This window comes from Numenius arquata, chromosome 3 (genome assembly GCF_964106895.1).
Source record: "Numenius arquata chromosome 3, bNumArq3.hap1.1, whole genome shotgun sequence".
Taxonomy (NCBI): domain Eukaryota; kingdom Metazoa; phylum Chordata; class Aves; order Charadriiformes; family Scolopacidae; genus Numenius; species Numenius arquata.
In genome coordinates this window covers 30,837,260-30,858,627 of record NC_133578.1, presented here as the reverse complement: position 1 = coordinate 30,858,627, position 21,368 = coordinate 30,837,260, and the positions used below count along the sequence as shown (strand labels likewise).

Below are 21,368 nucleotides of genomic sequence, written 5' to 3'. Positions count from 1 at the left end.
GAGCTGTCTCACTTGCCTGAAATAACTTAATAGTGTGGGACCCCACACATAAGAATATTTAAAGAAAAAAAAAAAAAGGCTGTGAAACGTGGCCTGCTGCCAATTTAAGTGTCCTAAAACTTCTGGACTATAACAGCAAATGTAGAAAGTAGAGAACCTCGCTAATGAACAGCTCTACTTTTTAAAACACTAAAATAAAGAAATTCTTAATAAATTAGCTGACACTCCTGGCCTTTTCTTTCCCAAAAATTCAAAGATTTAAGCAAATCATTTGGTCCTTTTCAATTTAGTGGTGGCTCTTTAATAGAATTTCCATTGTGATGGTCTCTACAAAATATAAACTTTGTACTTTCAGCCACGACTTATCAATTGTCTCCACTAGTAAAACCTTATAAAATAAAGAGCAGTTTAACCACATACAGCTTTTGATATTTTTGCAGAAAATGCATCATAGCTTAATCTCAATTTTGCCTTAGCTCCAGATATCTGTGTGGTCCTTAAGGATTAACTTAAATTTAGAAACTGTAAGGTCTTCTTTCTGATGATTCTATTTACTCTTTAATTGAATCTCTGCATCAGTCCAGATGCCATTTAATTCACTTTATGAATGTAAGATATGAAGACTAGACTACTAAAGTGACTTGCCAAATCACAAAAAACCTTCAAATATTTAAATGATTTTTAATGTAAATTTGAAAAAAAAAGTTCTATTTGAAATAATGATATTCAAAAGCAAAAAAACCCCAAACAAAACCAAAACCAACTACCAGTAATGCAACATGATGTCATTGTCCTGGTTCTCTAAAGACTATCATTCAAAGATCGCCTGCTATTTTTAACTGCTTATGTTTATCCTTCACAGTGACAGTGAAACCAAAGTGCCCACATAAAGATCGTAACTCTTTCCTGTGGGTTTACAATTTGTAAACTTCCAGAATATCATACATTACTTCAGCATAGAGAATGAACTTTCCCCTTTTCTCTCTAGCAATCCAAAAAGAGACAAAGAGAGATGGAAAGAGAATGACAAACATTCTCCTGTGTAACCAGAAATGTGCTTCTGAGCAGTGTTCTCTATCTAGCATAAGTACCAGCCAGTGCCCATACACCAGTCATATACATTCAAGGTATGGCTCAATGGCATGAGTTCTGAATTTTCTAGAGTAGGACCAATTCACTAAAGTAAGAGTGAAAAAAACTCAACGAATTATAAATACCAAGGCAATGAAGTGTGATCCTTCTGGGAAAAAAGGACTGTCAGTACCCCTTTGCACAAACGGTGTTTCTAGAAAAGCATTTCACATTGAAGCTTCAGTGTTTCTAGCAAACTATTGTCTCTATCCCTGAGACAGCCCCTTAAGAGTCTGTCTGTAATGCAGGATTCTTCAAATGACTCTGTGATTGAATTCAGGGACACTGAGAAAGCAGCTGAGGCGGGCAGGGGTGTCAAACAGCCATGATACCATAGAAAGCAGCCTGAAAAATACTCTTTACCCGAATACACTTTTCAATTCAGTGATCAGCACCTCACAAGAATAACAACAACAAAAATGGAGCAGAGCTAGCTATTAGTTCCTGGGAAAGTAGTGTTTCCCTCCCACTTACAAACCAAATTGCTTTAACAGCATGATGTTGTCTAAATTTTAGTCTCTATGCAGAATGACCCTGTGTCCTGGAGGGGAAGACATGTAACATTACATATGGCTACAACGCCATTAGAAGTGCATTGTAACCTACATTATCTACTTAGAATCCTCTCTTCGAGGGAAAACAACTTGTTAATATGCATGTCTCAGTTGCTGAACATCAAAAGCTTCTGGGATGAGAGACTTGGGGCAGGCAAGAAAAAACTACCCTCATTTTAATGAAAAAAGTGCTGTAGGCAGCCAGGAGCAGCAATGACAATCCCCTCCCCAGAATTGATTGCACAGACTCAGAGAGGTCCAAAGTCACACTAGAATCTCTGAGGCACTCCTGGTTCTGAGAAAGAAAAGTCATGATCCAGTAGTCTTTGCAGTACTGTAGACCGAGAAAACAAACCCGTTTCTATTTCTTAACAAAGCCAAAGCATCATCTCATAGGGATCACATTCACCATTTCCGCCGGTGTCTCCAGTCTCACAGTGTTGAAATGGGACTGATCAGCCTACGATGGATTGCACATCACCCAAGGAGAAAGGAAGGCATGGAAAAAGGCATACAGTACATTATATACTGCTTCACAACCATGTTTACAAGGGGGGAGGGGGGAGGAATGAAGGTGAGGGAAGAATTATTGCTGTTTCAGTAATACAGTATGATAGCTAAACCAAATCAAACAAGATCACAACAGTCAGTATTTTCACACTGCGGGATGATGGGTCACGTTTTGCCTAAGGATGAACTTGCCTGGGGATTAAAGGGAAACAAGGAGTCCTAAGGAAGGGAGTCAAAGTTACACCTGGGATATCAGCTGCATATTGAAACTTGGAGATCGAGACTGCTTGGTTAGGGGAGCTCCTGGGGGAAGGAGATCTTTACCTTCCCCAGCTTGCCCTAGTCGGTCCTCTTGTAGGCTGATAGTTGAAAACCGATTGGTGTTGCCAGCTGCTAGATTGGTAACACCATCTGTACCAGCTCCAACACTGGAGCCTGCTTGACTGCCATTCACATAGTCAAACAATTTACTGGAGGAAGCACTGGCGGTCCTGATCAGGCTCAAACTGTTGGCTTTTGGCACCACCTGCCCAGCAGGCAGGCTGAGGTGTTTTTTAGTAGGTGTCATCTCAATTATGTCTGCACCAAGGTCAGTGGATTGGTGCATGTACTGCTTCCGAGCTACTGAATCTCGAGGGCTGTCATTGGATTTTGCTGCAGAAGAGGTTTCTTTATCCTTAGCAGAACGCCCACTTGCTGTTTTCCTTAGGCTGCCCTTCTGGGATACTGATGATTGAGGTTTGGTCCCAACTGGCTGGCTGCTGAGGGAAGCTCCTGATGAAAATCCTTCATCAGCATCATTAAGGTTCACAGATTCCTCTCTTCCATTTACACCTTCAGTATCTATTAAGAAAAAAGAAACAACCAAAAAACGCCCAAACCAATCAGAACACACAGTAAGAATTCGAGTTACATGAAGACAAAGATGCACACAGAATGTCAAAACAAACCTAATTTGCTAATCCACCTGGTTTCCACTTGCTTTGAAATTCCTGATTCTCAGCCAATAATCTTCCTGTCATATTTAGCAGAATAGCAGAACAGTAAGTACTCCCTGAGCTTGATTTTGCTTTCTTCTACGCCACTTTTATCACTTAGAATATCTCTGAACTTTGTCTATAAACAAAGTTAATTTTGGTTAATTTGTTTTAGTTGTGTCTGCAGATATTGATGCCCGTTCTACACATGGTTTAAAAAAAAAAAAAAAAACAAACAACAAACCCAAAACAAAAAACCTTTCAGACTAATTTTATCCTATTTTGAGGCAAGATCTAAGCATATTCAGGATCTCTTCCAGTAAAAATAAGTTCCGGTGAGTGCTTGGTAAGCTTCAGAATTAGTCTGTTTCCCAGGCCAGCGATCACAATGCTGCAACAGAGGTAGAAGGCACTTGTGCGTGGCTGGCACTTCAAACAATGTGAGTATACTTTCTGTTGGAGGTTAACCGAATTCCTAGTTCTCTCTCCTCCAGAGCTCAATCCTCCCTGCATTTCCGGCAATCCTATCTAGGCGCTTCCACCATATTTGCTTTTATCTCAGCATCTAGATTTTTCAGAGAAAAAAACCCAAACCTTTTATTAAGAAAAATTTAACCTCTGAAACACTTCATGTTATAGAAGAGATATTGTACTTTTGGTTGGAATCTCAAAGAGGAAAAAAAGCCTGACAAACTTCTTTCTTAAATCCTTGTTTTCAGGCCTATAATATGATTAGGACTGCACAAAAAGACCTTTTTTTTAAAAAAAAAAATCTTATTCCAGTCCTTTTTCTAAGCTCCAAGTACTCAAAAGAAGAAAAACAGCAGAAAACCGAACAGCACTCAAATTTCAAAACTGAAAACGGAGCTTGAGTTTTTGTTCCACGTTATTTCAATAGGAAAAAGCCATAAAGTTTAACCATGTAAGCAAAAAAGTGGACATTCAGGCTATAAGAATTTTGCTTGTCTTTATAAAAGCTGTGGAGCCTGATTATTTCTGAGAAATCTGCAAAGCCTACGGATCTGTCCCAGCTGTATTATTTTACTGGCAGTTTTTGTTCAACCCAGCTTGCCACCAAGCAAAAATGTTTAAATCCCTTTTGTGGAATGGAGAAAAAGTGGTGGCAAAGATTTGAGAGATTCTAACGATTGGAAGCTTATCCTTTCATGCTGATTGTTAGCAGAGCACTAAGGAACATTTTACATTATGGCAAGCAGAATAGACACAAAGCTTTCAGTGTTGTTGATGCTTCTTTATAGCAGGAATATAGCCTGATCCAACTTCACATTTCTGGAGCATAAAGCAAAAAGAAAAGTTTACAGGGGGGTTTTATTATTCTATTTGAAACTTGCCTCTTATTTTCAAAAAAACTTTGCCTTAGAATTAACATTACTGTGTAACAGCTTACAAAAGTTGTTTAGCCATCTCCAAATCAGACCATTCTGAGGCCTCTCTCAGAACAATGCAATGTGAGATTATTCTGTAGTTTTACATAGTTCTGTTTGACTCATTAGCCTCCTAGAAGCAGAAAGGTAATATAGTTCATTTTACTGCAGTCTCCCTTCCTTGGTAAAGCCTTTAGCCTTAGAGAGGCTTCTTCAAGGGCTACTATTAAAATGAAGGGTGCGTTACTTGCTTTAACTTCCTGTAACCATATTTAAAATATATATACTTTCTCCCCCTCCTGCCCACCCTGTTTGGTCAAACTAAGCCTTCATCTTCTCATTGAGACGTAAGTGTATTTTCATACATTAGACAGTGATGTATTTTGTTCACAATCCACCACATCTCCATTCCCCCCACCCCAACCTTCCCACACATAATCAAAGATGCTAATAAAAATGACGTAACTGGAACATACTGAAAGCAAGAGCACTTTTTCAATAAATCAACATTTATGTTTCTTTTATATAATCATGCAAAGCTGGATGAAAGCGTGTTTGGTTACAAGAAGCAATAGCAGCAGATTAAGTCCCCTCTCAAGCCCTTCTTATTCAAACAAAACGTGTAACTTCCAAGAAGGTAACTCCAGGCAATAATGCTAAGCTTTTTATTATTACAAGAACATTAGTTGTCTTCAAAGTTTATGTTAAAACATTGCTGAGTAATGTAACTAGAACAGACATTCCTATTCAGGGACAGTGAAGCAGAAAAGTCACACTGAAAAAGTGGAATTTTATCCACAGAATTCAAAGACAAGACTGAGAGGGGTTGCTGCAAGGTTTTGGATGCTGCAACTATACAGAGGCCCAAGCAGCTCAGCAGTGCTCAAAAATGAAGAAGATAGAGAAGACAACATGCAAGAGAATTTCTGTCTAGTCTGATCCATATACCTACAAAAGTTCTCAGTGGGACTGAAGTAATTCAGCAAACACGTATTCTTTCCCCAATACGTGTTATTTTCCTCTAAAAACTGCCCTCAAAAACAATCAAAAATGTTTGAGTCCTTACATACTCTGTTTGGGGGGAAAAACAGAACAAAGTCATAAAGCTTTCTTTTTTTCCCTTCCCAATAGATCAGTAAGACAATTAAAAAAAAAAAAAAAACCACCAAACCCCACACATCTAAAAACCTACTCCTCCCAAGCACTCTTCTACTGTAAAGCCAGAAGAGAGATAGTGCAACCTGATGAAAATCATATCAATTGCACTACAGTGTGTATTCAGGACTCTCACTGTTCCTTAAGAAAACAAGCCTGTCCCCGAAGACTGTTATTTATGCCTGTACGTAATTGATCCTGGTAGATGTAGATACAGCATTCTCCACTGACCCAAAATAGTGCACATAACCACAGCTGCTACCAACCCTGAGGCGGAATACCTCATAAGGCATTATCGAGTCATTCTTGAAATCTTCTGCTTCTTTTCTACTTATTGGGTAAAAACAGATCTGAAGAAGGGGTTTTATAAAGCTTTTCAAAGTTACTTTTATTCTGTTTATCCTTCCCATACCTGAAAGTCACTAGAAAGTCACTAGAAATGATCAGTCTTTCGTTACATTGTTTAATATTAGAATGATATACATGAGAGAGAATTTGCTAGCTGAAACTTTTTGTGAAATCAACATCAGTAAAATATTAGACCACTATATATATATACACACAAAATTCTATACTAATGAGGAAGCCAAACTCCATTCCTTGGTCTTCTCCCAGATGCTATCAACTGGCAGAATTCAGTTCGCCCAAGCATGTAATTATACATTGTTAATGTCAGAGAAAGTAAAGGGTATTCAACCCACTTCTATTGAAGTAAAGCATGTGGAAAGATGCCTTATCCAAAAACACTCCAAATTATACAGATGTCTTAAAACAAACTAAGACTAGAAGCCCAAGTCTTTATCAACTTCTTCCCCACTTCCTGTCTCTCATAGAAGGTTCTCTGCAGCTGAGGACTTCTCCATATCCTTCAGGTCATGCACATGCAAAGTTTAGTAAAATGGAGTAAGACCAACTGAACAAGTGAATTTAGAAGACAGGACTCATTTACTGAGCATGCTCAAATTCACTATGCACCAAGGAGTAGATAAGCCCACACTAAACATTTTTATGCAACTATCTTCTACAGAAGCGTGATGTCTTAATTATTGTTTGATAGCAACTCTGACTAAGGACAAGGATTCTGTGACAACACTACATTAAATCTCAAAAATCTCCAGATTGTTGTTTCCAGAAGAACAAATCTGAAACCTATGTAGCTCCTATCCAAATGTGCAAATAAATCTCATGTATGATCAATTGATATGCTTATAGATAGGCTGGATATACCAAAGGAATGTTCAGATAGAAAAGACGACTTAAGATAGGAGAACATTTGAAAATATATTTAACTACATTTACAAGAAATGAATTCTTCTTTCTCTCTGAGGAGAAATCATGATTAAATTCAGTACTCAAAACCACGTCTTTTATGGAGTAAAGATGAGAAAATTAATAGATAAACTTAAGCAAAATAATCTTCTACCAGCTACTCTATCTGCTATTCTTGGCTGCAGAGCAGATATACGAAGTCCTACAGCATTTGTGTGGACAGCATGAACAAGAAAGAGAACAGTAATTGGTTCTAAAGTTTTTAGAAACATGACAACCTGGTTTCTTCTTGAAAACACAAGCATTTTTTGGGTACTTGTCTTTATAGTAGCCAGCTCATTCATGTAAATAAGCTGTATGTCTATGAATGTTCAACTAAAGGATGATTAGCAAATAAAAACATCAGCAGTTTTATATCTGTCTTAGATAGGCTTGACTTTTAATGGGAACAGGAAACTTTGTTCTTGGAAATTTAAAAACTGCAGACTAGCAAGGCACTGTTGTAACTAAGTTGTAGCAAAATCCATTCATACTCTATACTATTTTTCAGGACTAGATTCATGTTCAACTGGTGCATTTTTCCCTTCTGAATATTAAATTAAACATGCTCAGTAATAGAAAGTTTCCAAGCAATCCCAAAGCTCTTGGCTATTACCCCTTAGTTTGGGGGGTTTTTTGCCTTTTTTTTTTGCCATGCCAAGCAGTCTTTCACCACGCAGATGCAAGCCACAGGCCAGCCCATGTGATAACAAAAGGTAGTACCTGACCTGATGTTAGGTATATAGGGGATGCGTGTATTGCAAAGAGAAGCTAATACACCCTGGGATAGCGGAAACACACACTAGAATGGAAAGAAGTTCTGCTTGGGGATAGGGAGCCGGGATCCTCCTCCAGCAACTGCCTCACTGACTTCTGCCTCCTCATCTCTGTCCTACCCTCTGTTGTGGCTGCTGCCAAGGTGGGCTCCGGGAAGCCATGCTCAGGGGTCCTGCGCATCAGCACCTCCCCCTCTTGCTCACGTTTGATCCCTAGGTCTGTGGAGCCGTGTTGGATCGGTGAGCCAGGTATGCTTGAGTCAGCCTCGTTTGAGAAGTCAAAGCCATCTGGGATTCAACATATAACATTTTAGTGCTTTTCTATTCCTTTCTTGGCATTCCAACCCAGGCAGGGAAAATAGAAAATTTATGCGGACACGGAACAAACACAAAACACTACCCATGCTTAGTTAAAAGTTGTGAGAACATCCACAGAAAGGGACAGGTGGGCTATACTGTAGACCAGAGACTAGCAAATGAATATAACAGCAACTACAGTGAAGACAAACACGATCCAGAGTCCTGAACACAGAAGACAGCTACTTCTTGTCCTGGACATCCTGATTCAGCTGAAGACCAGAGGTCATCAAATCCTTTGGCACATGATACAGGAAAACATAACAAAACAAAACAAAACAAGAGTACCATAGGAGCCCTTGTTTTCAGACTCTTTTACTCTCAGTTTATTTTTAGGTTATTCTACTTTTTACCTTCAGCCATTTATGCAGCTTTTTAAATCAGTATTTTATACATGCAGCAACAAAGCTTTGTAAGTATGACAAACTGATTTCAAAGCAAGCTATTCGCTACACCTACACTGAAAATGTCACCATATCAATGTAAATATTACTACATATTTATTTTTTTCTTCATACAGTCAAGCACACTTCTATACAACATGAGTACTCACTGAGGAAAAATAAGGATTAATTCTAAGCTACCCAAAGCTATTTTATGACATGGCCCCTCTCTAAATTTGGCCATATGAGCGAGATTTCCCTCTCCCACTGCCTTCAGTAGCTTTAGGTAGCTGAAACCCTATCAAGGTCTGGATAATACCATTCATTCCCTGAGCTATTAATGATGGGAGGAAGTTGAGTTTTAGTCTGGATTAAAGGAGGACTCAAATTCTAAGCCAAGTTCTATCCCTACAATTTTATACTGTGCTACACAGAGGAAAATAGAAGTCTTATTGAACATTTTCCAGCTTCTCCATTTTCTCACCTACCTCGTGGGTTATCACCACATCAAAAACAAAACAAACATCTCAAATGTTCATGTTCATGCAGTGCTCTGAAGATGTAAAATACTATACACTGTTATGGAATATAACTTTTCAAAACCAAACAAACAAAAAAACCCAACCAACTGTTCTGCAAACATTCAAACTCAGAAGCCAGATTACAGTGATGATGATGAATACAGAACACTACAGTATTTGCTCTTTGCAGAGAAAGCTCACCTTCTCTCCTCCAGCGATGCCGACGGATGGAAGCTGTTGTAATGGCAGTCCGAGAAATCCTCGGCACTGTCGGAGTAACTTCTACTTTCAGTACCTTCTGGCCTTCTTGTGATGAATCAGGAGCATCAAAGGGCAGTGAATTCTTCATGGCATTTGCAACCTAAGATAGAAGTAAAATGCTATACTACTACTGTCCATGACTGCACCAGTGGAAATATTAGATTTCTTGCTGAAAACAGAAAGGGAAACAACCAGGAAATGTTAATTATGCCAGATCCCATCTAGATGCATGGCCCCATCCCCAAGATTCACAGTTGATAACTACGTTGAAAAGCTCATCACAATCCTATTCCCAAAAATATAGCTGAATTTTCTCTTCTTTTTTTTTTTTTAGGTAATTTATTTTGTTCCATGTTTGCCACCTGTACGGACAGAGCTAACAACGTACAAAGGAAGGTCTCCATCCAAAAAAGACTGCAAAATGACAAGGAAAATACCATTTATATTTTATGACAAGAATGTCATAAAACTAAGTCACAGTCCAAGTCAACGCAAACAGCATATGGCCTTGTGCATGGAGGAGACAGGACCAGTTTCCACCTCAGCCTACCCTATTTTCTTTATTGTATAAAGACTTGTGACTAGCCAATGGAGTAGTGTTAACTGTTTAGCACATAACTATAATCAAGCATTTCCTAGTTTTATGCTGTAAGCAACATTTTCATTTGTTTCCCTCAACCTAGTGACAGGACTAACGCACTTTTAAACCTCATCAGTGTTGTCTTGATATTCTTAGGTTGCCAGAGGTCTTGGAAACGTAAGGGACATCCAACAAATTCTTTGAACTCCCAAAGCCTGCACATACCAAATCTGCTTAACTAATTAAGTCATCTTTCATTAGCATTTACAAAAACAAAAACTGTGAGAAATCTACTAAACCACTGGAACAGACTCTATTGGCAGAACTTTGCATTGTCTTGTGAAGATCTCAGATAACATTTGATAAAAAGATTATATCAGTGCATATGGCATGCCATAAAAGCTCCATGAATTAAAAGTGTTTATTTGCATTATAATAAAGTAAAAGTTACTTTCCTACAAGTTACAACATGCAAACCGTCCAGCAACCATGAGAAGAAATGAAACTGTTCCAAACAGTAAGGCCACAGATCACAGGATATTAATTAAATCAAAGACTTTTCACTTCCTGGAAGGGTCTGGAATGGCTGCCATATGATTCTGATCTCCAGCTGCTCTTGTGATCCTGTAATTCCCCATTAAACATCTTATCCAGTGCCTTCCTGTCTGGCTTCTAACCAGCACTAAAGATTATTGGCATCATCACAGAAATGCTTCTTATCATCCTGCCTTCCACTTGTCCAAAATTGCTTTGCCCTTTGCTATCCAATTCTCTCAGCCTCAAGACTTGTGAGCTGCTCTCCTATTCACACATCAGCCTTTTTTCATGCCATCCTCTCAAAATGGTACAAATTGCATTCACCCTATCTTTGATCACATTAAAGACTTCAGAAACTCATTTCTGCTGTACTGAACCAAAGCAGATCAAGTACAACAGTATACAAAATTCTGCCTTCCTATCTTCTACTCACTAGAGTTGCGCCCTCTCTTGAATAGGTACCCTTCTCAGTGTACAGGATTAAAATCTAAAGATTAGTACCAGAAAGTTTCTGCAATGGGACCAGAAAAGTGACAAAGCACTTCTGCTTGTTGAACTTTTTAACAGACGGCCCTTTCTAACAGCACAAATTGTACTTCTGGGGACTGAGGAGAACCATATGGAGATTAAAAAAAATATATATATAATCAGTGCAACAGTAAAACTTTGAAACAATCAAAACAACCAGTTCGAATGAGTCACAGCCCTCCTCTGACAAAAACCCAAAACTGTGATCCTTCCGGATGCAAAAAAACTTGCTCACTGTCTAACCCAGCACTGAAAGGCAGGAAAACAAACAAACAGCAAAATTCAGACTTGGCCAGCCAAGTCTGCAACTATCAATGACAAAGCAGGGCTGGTTTCAGGCCAGACGACCACTCTTGCCTATCAGAAAAGAACTCTAACAAAAAGAACATCCAAAAAAAGGCAGTTAAGTACATCAATAAAATACACTTGATAAAGGTGCTGCCACAATAGGGACTTGCTGATCCATGCTTCTTGTGTACCAGGCTAAGAAAGCCTGTGTGTCTCTGCACTGAATTTCCATCTGCACAGGGATTTCCATCTGAAACAAGCACAGAACTCTTATGTTTAGAGGAAGAGACTGATTGATTGGAACTGAGCTACTCCCCAAGTCCAGGCTTGCTTAGCAGTAATACTGAGTCTCAGTGACTTGTTTGCCCCCTGTAGAAACTTCCAGTTTTCACGACTATGAAACCAATACTCAGTGTTTGTTAACAGAGATGCTTTTCCCAGAAAAAGCCTGTCCCTTGCATTACACTTCTTGCCCGTTCCGGTGTAGTCTCTGAGTAACAGTGAAAGATGACTGCTTCTACATTACAAATAATTCATAGCATTCTGATGCTGCTGTTTCAGTGTGAGAGTTTTTGAGTGGTTCTTCTTTGTTGTTTTAAGTCCACAGGCAATATAAACCTATTTAAACAAGAGCATTGCATCGGCAATCGCAAGCACGCACACAGGCTGGATGGAGAATGGACTGAGAGCAGACCTGAAGAGAAAGACTTGGGGGTGTTGGTGGATGAGAAGCTCGACGTGAGCTGGCAATGCATGCTTGCAGGCCAGAACGCCAACCATATCCTGGGCTGCATCAAAAGAAGCGTGGCCAGCAGGTCAAAGGAGGTGATTCTGCCCCTCTGCTCCGCTGTTATGAGACCCCACCTGGAGTACTGCGTCCAGCTTTGGAGCTCTCATAAGGCTGAAGGATGTGGACCTGTTGGAGTGAGTCCAGAGGAGGGCCACGAAGATGATCAGAGGGCTGGAGCACCTCTCCTATGAACACAGGCTGAGAAAGTTGGGGTTGTCCAGCGTGGAGAAGAGAAGACTCCGGGGAGACCTTATAGTGGCCTTCCAGTATCTGAAAAGGGCCTACAAGAAAGCTGGAGAGGGACGTTTTACCCGGGCATGTAGCAATTGGATGAAAGGCAATGGTTTTAGACCGGAAGACGGTAGATTTAGATTAGATATCAGGAAGAAATTTTTCACTGTGAGGGTAGTGAAGCACTGGAACAGATTGCCCAGAGAAGTTCTGGATGCCCCTTCTCTGGAAGTGTTCAAGGCCAGGCTGGATGGGGCTTTGAGCAACCTGGTCTAGTGGGAGGTGTCTCTGCCCATGGCAGGGGGGTTAGAACAAGACATTCTTTAAGGTCCTTTCCAACCTAAACCATTCTATGATTCTGCAATTCTACGTATCTACTGTATTGTCAAAAATCCTTCTCCAAGAGACATACCCAAACACAAGGACAGTGATGTTTCTCATTGTAAAGATGACTGATGATACTCTCATAAATATACAAACAGCTTGACTACAGATATCTAAAAACAATCTTAATGTGGGGATTTGCCTGAATATTAAATGGGCTTCAAAGAATTTGCTGCTATTAGGAAATCCTAGGAAGAGGCTGAACTTGAAACTTATCTGCGATGCTGCACAGATGATATTTTACTTGGTGCCAGTAGTTTTAACTTTGAAATATAAAATTTTATAATGCTGCTAGATTATACACATCTCCTGGAGAATGCAATGAGGTGAACAGACTCCAACCTCTGAAAAAAGTCAAATTGCTTGAATATATAGCATGAGGCCAAGGACATGCAGGTCATCATTTTACAAAACGGAGAATTACTTAAGGCTACTTTTTAAAAATTGCAGTAAAACAAGAGAGGAAGCAAGGCAATCATCAGAGCATTAAGAAGAATATCCCACAGATGTGCCTGCATGCATATGCATGAAAAACCTGACAACTGGGGAAGGACGAAAAATTGGTGATGTCATGACGTCACCAACACCAGACAATGGGATAGAGAGGCAAAAGTAGCTTTGGGGAAAAAAAAAAAAAAAAAGACATTATAGAAGATTCTTACAATTAGAAGTAATCTCTAAGGCCAAACTGATTAAAAATGAACAATACAGACTGAAAATTGTCATATCATCAATTGAATTAAGTTCCAGATCCTCCTACATACTTTTTAAATGTAGTAGTTTGATGGGGTGGCCCAATTCAGCAGGTTCAATATTTAATTTAAAACTTTCAATCTGATGGAGCAATGAGTCATTTCCAAAAGGAACCAACTATTATAATTCAATGGATACCAAGCATTTAAAATGCTGCAGTGTCAGAAGGCTTGTAGATAAATTTTACAGCCAAAATTAATTCATCAAGAGAATAATTTTATGTAATTTATTGCAGAAGCATCTCAGATTGCCACATAAAAAGATTTTTCCCAATCCACTCCTTTCTCAGTTATGTAAAAAGCAGTGAAATTTTACTGCTCTTAGTTCAGAGGAGCACTAAAGGCTTCTAGCCATAATTCTGATGCAGAAACTGAGACAGTAGTCTATTTACTTTACTCTCCTTCATTTTCCCTCTTATGTTGATCCTCATTCCTACATCTGACAAAAAATAAAAACCTTCCGTTACTCCTTTCTCTCTGTCAACCTCCTCATCCTCCCCAATAACATCCACCTGCATCCAGCCCAGTTTCACCACTTTCCCTGTTTCATTTATCTCTTCTTATGATCAGAACAGCAAGTATAGTGGAAACTGAAAAAGCCAAACAATCAGAAGTACTCCATTCTATTGCTGTTCCCCTAAAGAAGGTAAAGATTAAGACCTGTGTGGCTTTGATCAATCAAAATCTGACATTGACTTTGGAGATGAAGGTCCTTTTCACTTTAAGCTCTATCCTGTTGATGTTTTTTCTACTGTGTTATCAGTTTAACCACACAGCATATTCTAAGCACTGATGAAGGTCTAGAAGCAAAGAAAACACCTTTTTTGCAACCAATGTCTTATGACATATACCCATTTGGTTAAGCTTCTTTGAATCATTCATTGGTAGCTTATGCCAAAACAATATAAACATTTTGATCCATCTGTAATACATTAGAAAATCCTAACTTTCAGCATCAATGACTCCTAGGAGATCCCAGCACCCTAGCTTAATACTCAAGCAGAAAAAGCATGGTATAAACAGCTATGTTGAAAACACCAGCTGTTAACAACCACTTGCATTTGGGAGTGCAGTAAATGGCCACAAATGCTTTCATTACCAGTTCACTTCAGAAACACATCCATACTCCTCTTAACCAAGTCCATAAATTGCAATGGGTTATTTCTTACCAGCAGAGGCTGTGAGTAGAGTTCAAGCTGTGCTCTGTAAATTATGTCCTCCAATACCTCCTGGCCAAGATCCCACTGACCATTATATCTAAAAAGTAAAGAAAGATATTTATCTTTCATATCTTATGAACTCAGTCTTGTCTTTTTTCTGCCCAAATCCAGCTCTTCACTTCTTTACTAATGTAGAAAGTTCATCAACTGCATGTACACGCCAGCCCCTTCACTTCTTTTAAAAGTACAGACAAAGGACTTAATTATTAATCTTGTCAATATAACAAAAAAGCAGCTCCCTGTCACCTCCAAGCAAGACAAAGTTGATGCCATAACCAGGACAAACTTAAACATTAAAAAAAATGGGATCAAGATGTAACAATTAATGGTACTTAGCAGAACTGAATTTCCATCAGAAATGGATTTTTGCTACCTCAGAAGCTACTGACATTCAAGAGGTCTGCATTTCATCAGGTCATCTCGGCATCCAAGCTCATTATGCTCATGAACAGAAAATATCTGGTGGTAGTGGAAACTTGGGAAAAGATGAGTCCAGAAGCCTAACTCTCTTCAGCACCTAATTCTGGCCCTTCATCACTTAATTCAGTGCTGACAAAGATATTTTCAAATTATTATGGCTGACTGAGCAAGTAACAGAAAATGCACTAATCAAGTTATAAACTTCTGTTACGAGTTTAACTATTTTTTTCAATCATAAAAAAAAAAACAACTAGCATTACAATTCATGTAAAACCAGACATTTCTCTTTACAGAAAAAACCCATCCACTTACATGGCGTAATAGACACCTGTGAGGAGCTGCACCATGAAATCAGGGTCTAACACCACTCTACCACAGTGTTCTTTCCAGCGTTTCTCATGCTGCCGTGGAAATCCACTCACACACAGCCTGAAAAAAACACACCATTGTAAAAAAAATGTTAACCCCACAAAGACTACAAATGTCTTTACATCACAGAGATTTTAATTTATTTTCAAAATTTATTTTTCAAAATATAAGTACACAACATAAAACATTCTTATGTTGCTCTCCCAATCATTAAAGCAGTTGTACAACAGTGTCTTGAGATGTGGCTTGCTGATAATCCAGTGTTATTCTCATATAGCCATTAACTCCACCTGTTTTCTTCAAATCATAACCAGCTTCTAAAGAATGAGGGTGGCAAGATCTTCTCTACTGTCAGTCACCAAGTCGGAGACTCTCCTCAAAATTCAGTAACCAAAACCAACTTTCTTTAAAGGAAACATTTCAGTGGTATAGAAGAGAAATATGTCTTCTCCTATCTAATGTATGGTGACAGCATGCAATCACCTTTTACCTAAAGATGGGTAATGCAGATACTGTATTCTTGAGAATTGCTCTCAGCTGCCTTCTAAAAAAATACTTGACTCGAAAAAAGGCCTGCCTTCCCATATACTGCATCGCATTGAGTCTCCGTAAAAAAACCCAGAATAACATATTTATAACTTTAATATCTAAATCTTCACCATGAAAGCAACACATGGCCACTAATACATAGTAACTGCTGCACTGTTTCAAAAACAACAAAAAATCCCTGACCTATAAAATGTTGTCTTTTCTCTACCCAAAGAACAGATCTAATTTTCAAATGCAGGAAAATTCAACATATTTGGCAAATTTAGCATAGCCACAACTCAAGTGAAGATGATGGAAACATACCAAAACTTAACCCATTGCCATCAGAAATCACAGGAAAGAAAACAGGCTATAATTTTAACTGCATATGTGTTATATTACTACATAATATATGTTGCTGGAAGCCAGTCTGATCCTTCTTCCTACATAACTGAATTCCATGTAAGGCTTTTCTTTTGTGGCAGTATTGTGCTGAAGCAAACAAGCTAAATCAAAAAACATTTCAAGACGTTCCTCTGTTTGGGGTAGCAGGAGAGAGAATTTATCTCATTTGAGAGAAAAATGCTGGTAGAAACAGGCATATGGGAATATCAGATATACTTGAGATTTGTCAGAAAAAAAAGCAGGGATCTCTGCCAACCAGATGCTTCTAAGACTATTCAAGTAGAAGGTTATATAAAGGGCATGTATAAGAGTTTGAGAAATCACAGTAATGAATTATCCAGAAAGTGGGATGTTATTATCAAGAAAAAAAAAGAAAGGAAGGAAAAAGGAAAAACAAAAACAAACAAACAAAAAACCCCACCCAAACCAAAGAAAAAAATCCAAATAAACCACTAAAACCCAGAACAGTGTGCAAACACTTTATATAACCCATCCTCAGAAGCAAGACGTTAATATTTGGAAGTAGAGGAAACCGGTGGTATTCCTCACAGGATTTTTAAGGTGACCATAGTGAAAAATGTCTGAAAGATAAGTAAATCAAAAAAATGCCTATCAGTCTGAGGAGTTCCAACTAATTTTCCCAAAAAATTGCATTTTTTTTTTTCTTTCCAAACAACAGAAAGTTACATAACTAGAATAAAAGCCCATGCAGTAGTAAGATAATCCATGTGTTTTATCTGTATGTGAGTGCAGCTTCATATTTCCAGTTAAGTTGCAGGACTGACCAAGATTTACATATTTTAAGCTATTAAACACAACAAGTAAATTAATTCTTCTGTTGCTGGATGAATATGTAGAAGTCTAGATGCACCCTGCAAGACTATTTCAAAGGTAAGTGTCTCACCTGGAACCCATCCTACAAAGTGATTGGTAAGAAGAGGCAGGCATATAGACAATAGCAGAATTGTAGCACAGCATAAGAAAGCTCAGCACCTCAAACCTGAAAAGAGACAAGAGCAAAACCTTGCATGGTTTAAATTCTTAATATTTCATCAGAATTTAACACAAGGATTCTACAACTCAGTCTCAAAAAATACCCCACAGGAAAGCGTCAGAAGTAAACACACAAATCCAGAAATCATCTCTCATTACAATTCACTAACTTGAAACTAACTTAACTAAACATTCAGTATTAAACATTTAAAATTATTATTACTGAAAACCATTAGCATATGCAGGAACTACAGAGGAAATTGCATATGGCATAATATTTAGACAAAGTTATAGAATGAGACAAGTCCACAATGCATTCAAAATTATTTTATCAGTTTTCCCAGAGCTGGCTTTAGACACAGGTAAAGCTGACAGTCAGTATAACAGCAGGGCAATTTCTCTCATCCCTAGTTCTGTCTATCCACTCAGTTCTATTCCTCTTTTCCTGCGGAAAAAGCAGTCACAGCCTCAGAGCCAAAGCTGAATTTTGTTATACTTCTAGGAAGATTTGAGTTGACAGACATAAACCCAAAGATATTCCTGATGGACACAGAGGTGACAGAGAAGTTACTCTCCTCTAAATTAACTAGAGAAGAACATACAAAGTTGGATCAAACAACAAAAATACTATACCTCAAGATTACCAAGACTGTTCTCTAGATTTATTTCCAAGCACTTAATGTTGAGAAAGGACAGAACACATAATATATTTGGTCTTAACATTTAAGGACTTCTTGTCTGCACCTCTGATATTAGAATACATCCACCTACCGGTTTTGTGCTGTGAAGGTTTCTCTTTGAGGATGAAGATCACTGTAAACTACCCTGATGAGATCGTGCTGACATAGAGCTCCTTCAGTTAAAGCCATGGATCCAATAGTAGAGGGCTGGAAGTAGGTGGTAGGAGAAGGAAGGAAGGAATCAAGCTATAAGTAAAAGGTCCCTGAATGCATTAAAACTCCTAACCACCCAAGCCAAAAGACACATTTGTCTTGTGATCTGTAAAAATGAATAATATTCCAGAATACAGTAAATCTAAAAACATTACCTAATTTTATTATTATAAGCAGCTTCCACATTTACAAGCAACAGAGCAGATGAGAGCAATTTTCAACTTTGATTCTTACATCTCCATTAAGTTTGTCCTAATTGCACATACCTTTCGCACAGCAACAGTACAGAAATAAAAATATGACTCCAAGTTCAAATTGTATTAAGGAGGAGTTAGAAGAAGGAAGACTACTTTTATACTAACACATAAGAGGCAAAAAACCACAGTTGCAACTACAACACAACTAACCTCCATTTAAAATGGGCACTGCCAGCAAAGATTTTTCAACATTTACATTCCTTTTCTTCTACTAACGCTACTGAATTCAATTACACTAATTGCAAGCTACTGACACTGAAAACTTACTGCAACAAGATGCATCTAAAATGGCCTGTTGCATCAAAAGGATCCAGTTTTCATTCCTCTAATAGATCCAATGCTAATTTAACACAGCAGCTCTCTTACCTCATGATATATTGAGGGTTTAGATAATGAAGGGATGGTGAAAGATAAAACTTTGTTGTTTCCATCTTTGTCAGCAATTTCCTGCATTAAAAAACAAAACCAAAACCCAAACAGAAGTAAGGAGATAGGGCTTGAAATAATTTTAAACTCTTAGAAGGCGTTTAACAAATAAAAAGTTAGATGTCCTGATCTGATAAGACTATTAACACCCTAAGGTCTCTGTGCAGTTCCAGAATATGAGCAAATTTACATACATATTTAAAAAGCAGGACAGACCTCTCACCGACTGTTTTGCAGAATTAGCCTGCAACACTTAAAAAAACACCAGCATTTGCTCCTTGATCAGTGTGACTTCACCAAAAAAAAAAAAAAGAACAAAAAGCTTTCCTAGCACACCTTTATATTGTAATAGAGTTGCATAGTGGACCAAGGTTAAACTTTAAACCTAAAAGATACAGACACATGAGGGCCGATGAGTCACTTGCTGACAATGGGCAGCACTTCATAATAAATGCACCACAGAGAAAAGGTGAAATCAAGGCGATGGGCAAGGTTTCTTCAGGCATTCTATCAGTAAGAAATACACAGAATGTTTTCTCAAAAGGCTTTCAAACTAGTCAGATTTTCCAGTTGCTAGGTTACTACATAAGCAAACCCAGCAGTTTTTAAAGCAAATATACTAGGAGCAATCACATAAGACTATACCAAAAAGGAGTCTAAAATCCTGCATTTTCACTTTGTACAGCTGATTTCCCAACAATGAGCTTTAGTCATTCCAGTTTATGTGAAAACTTAGCCCAAGGTAGCACAGTACTTGTAGTAGGCTTTAAGGATCACAATGGGAGGACAGTTGATTGAATTTAGCAGAATGCAAAAGATTTATCCTTGTCTTTCACTTTCTAAGGATTGAGAAAATAACTTCACTCCTTCAGTCTCAGTATATATGCAGAAAAATATCAACAACTTAAACATGGGGAAAAAAAAAACAAGTGGGAGCCACTGTCCATTTTGAGGCCTCTTTCTTCCTGGATCTGGAGAGAATGAAGAAATTAATGTCCTTAAAAAATATGAATCTCCAATAGGGACTTTCAAAGGAACTGAAAAAGGACCCTTATGAGAAAACAGTCAACAAAAATACACATGCTACTTCAAAACAGCAAACAGTACCAAAAATCAGCAAGCAGTTTCCAATAGTTTTTCTATCAGAGTAAATCTAAAATAACTGGCTCTTCCAGTTGTTAGAGCTGATCTACAGACACATAACAAAAATACTATTTTTCACTTTTTTTTTTTTTTTTTTTTAAGAACAGCAGTTTGACTGTTCTGTGTCTCATCATGTGTAGAGGCATACTACAGAATTTAAAGGAGGGGTTTACTGTGGTAGTAGAGAGAAGGGCAATGTTTCAGTATAAAAAGTTTAAGTCCTATAGCACAAAAACTCCCACTAGAGAATGCCTACCTTGGCAGTATTGCTAAATTTATCAAATAGCCTCATAACATTACAAGAGTAAACATTTCCAGGCTAAGGTAAGGATCTAAAAAACTAATTTTATATCCAACAGCCAAACTTAATCATTTATAGTTACTTCTACTTATTCTTAAAATCACAGTTCCACTCAAGACAACCACCTGCCTCAAATATACACACGCATGTATCTAAGTGCTAGCATGCAGAGTGGTTTCAGCTTCAAATTACCCTTAAAAAGACATATTTCAGAGTAAGCAGAGGGCAAGGGGAAGTGACACATGAAGATTCACCAAGCGTATTGGTCTGACAATCATCCCCATAGTTGTATTTTTCAACATTAAGGAGGGCTAATTCATTTCCTTAAAAACATCAGTATATAACAGTTCAAGAAAGCCCATGAGATGATCCTTTTTAGTTAAAAGGTTTGTCCCAAAAAGATTACTATAAAAAATAAAAATTATTATTGCAAACACGTTCTTACTAAACCTTCATTACATTACTTTTCTCCAGATTAAATATGCTTTCATGTAAGCGTATTATAATTTTAAATATGTTGTTCCAATAATTTACTTTATTCCTAGTGGTCAGTGACACAAAACCTGAGATCAAAGCTTTCCTAAGCCATTCCCACTCATCTCACTTACCAAGTTGTAAATGCCAAGCAGCAATGCTTCAATGCAACCATTACTTTGCCTGTCCCTGCTGGCAGTAAGACGCAGATATACCCAGATCAACTCTGGTAAAAATTGCAGGGTGAATCTCTTGAGTCGAACTTCAGAACTACGATAAAGTTCAAAGAGCTGGTGGCAAACAGGCTCCAGGAGCTGTGGAAAGGCAAACAGGGTAATGAATTGCTGTTAGGCTTCTCTAAGAAGCGAGAATGAAGTAGTAAATATAGGGGCTATATCATACAGCCACTGCAGCCAGAAAAAATTACATTCCTTGATAGCAAGTAAGTGAATGAACCAAAACGATATCTGCATTCCTTTTAAGGGCATCTATAAGGACAGACCTGAGGGGTACTGGTATGCAGTATTGGGA

The 21,368-nt window shown here is 38.2% G+C and overlaps 1 protein-coding gene across 3 annotated transcripts in view; it reads right to left on the bottom strand.

Annotated features, from left to right (window-relative positions):
- LOC141462885 (hyccin 2) overlaps window positions 1-21,368 on the bottom strand; it is a 76,589-nt gene that overhangs the window by 22,429 nt on the left and 32,792 nt on the right. The window contains exons 3-11 of one of the 3 annotated variants that reach the window (XM_074145027.1): window positions 20,972-21,151; window positions 18,860-18,940; window positions 18,115-18,230; window positions 17,255-17,350; window positions 15,361-15,477; window positions 14,578-14,665; window positions 9,259-9,418; window positions 7,917-8,084; window positions 664-3,038 (exon numbers count right to left, since the gene is read on the bottom strand). In XM_074145027.1, the coding sequence (XP_074001128.1) occupies window positions 2,434-3,038; window positions 7,917-8,084; window positions 9,259-9,418; window positions 14,578-14,665; window positions 15,361-15,477; window positions 17,255-17,350; window positions 18,115-18,230; window positions 18,860-18,940; window positions 20,972-21,151 (1,611 nt within the window). In that variant the 3' untranslated portion in view covers window positions 664-2,433. Of the gene's footprint in view, window positions 1-663; window positions 3,039-7,916; window positions 8,085-9,258; window positions 9,419-14,577; window positions 14,666-15,360; window positions 15,478-17,254; window positions 17,351-18,114; window positions 18,231-18,859; window positions 18,941-20,971; window positions 21,152-21,368 lie in introns of those variants that run through there. The other 2 variants (XM_074145031.1, XM_074145026.1) reach the window with 2 other exon arrangements.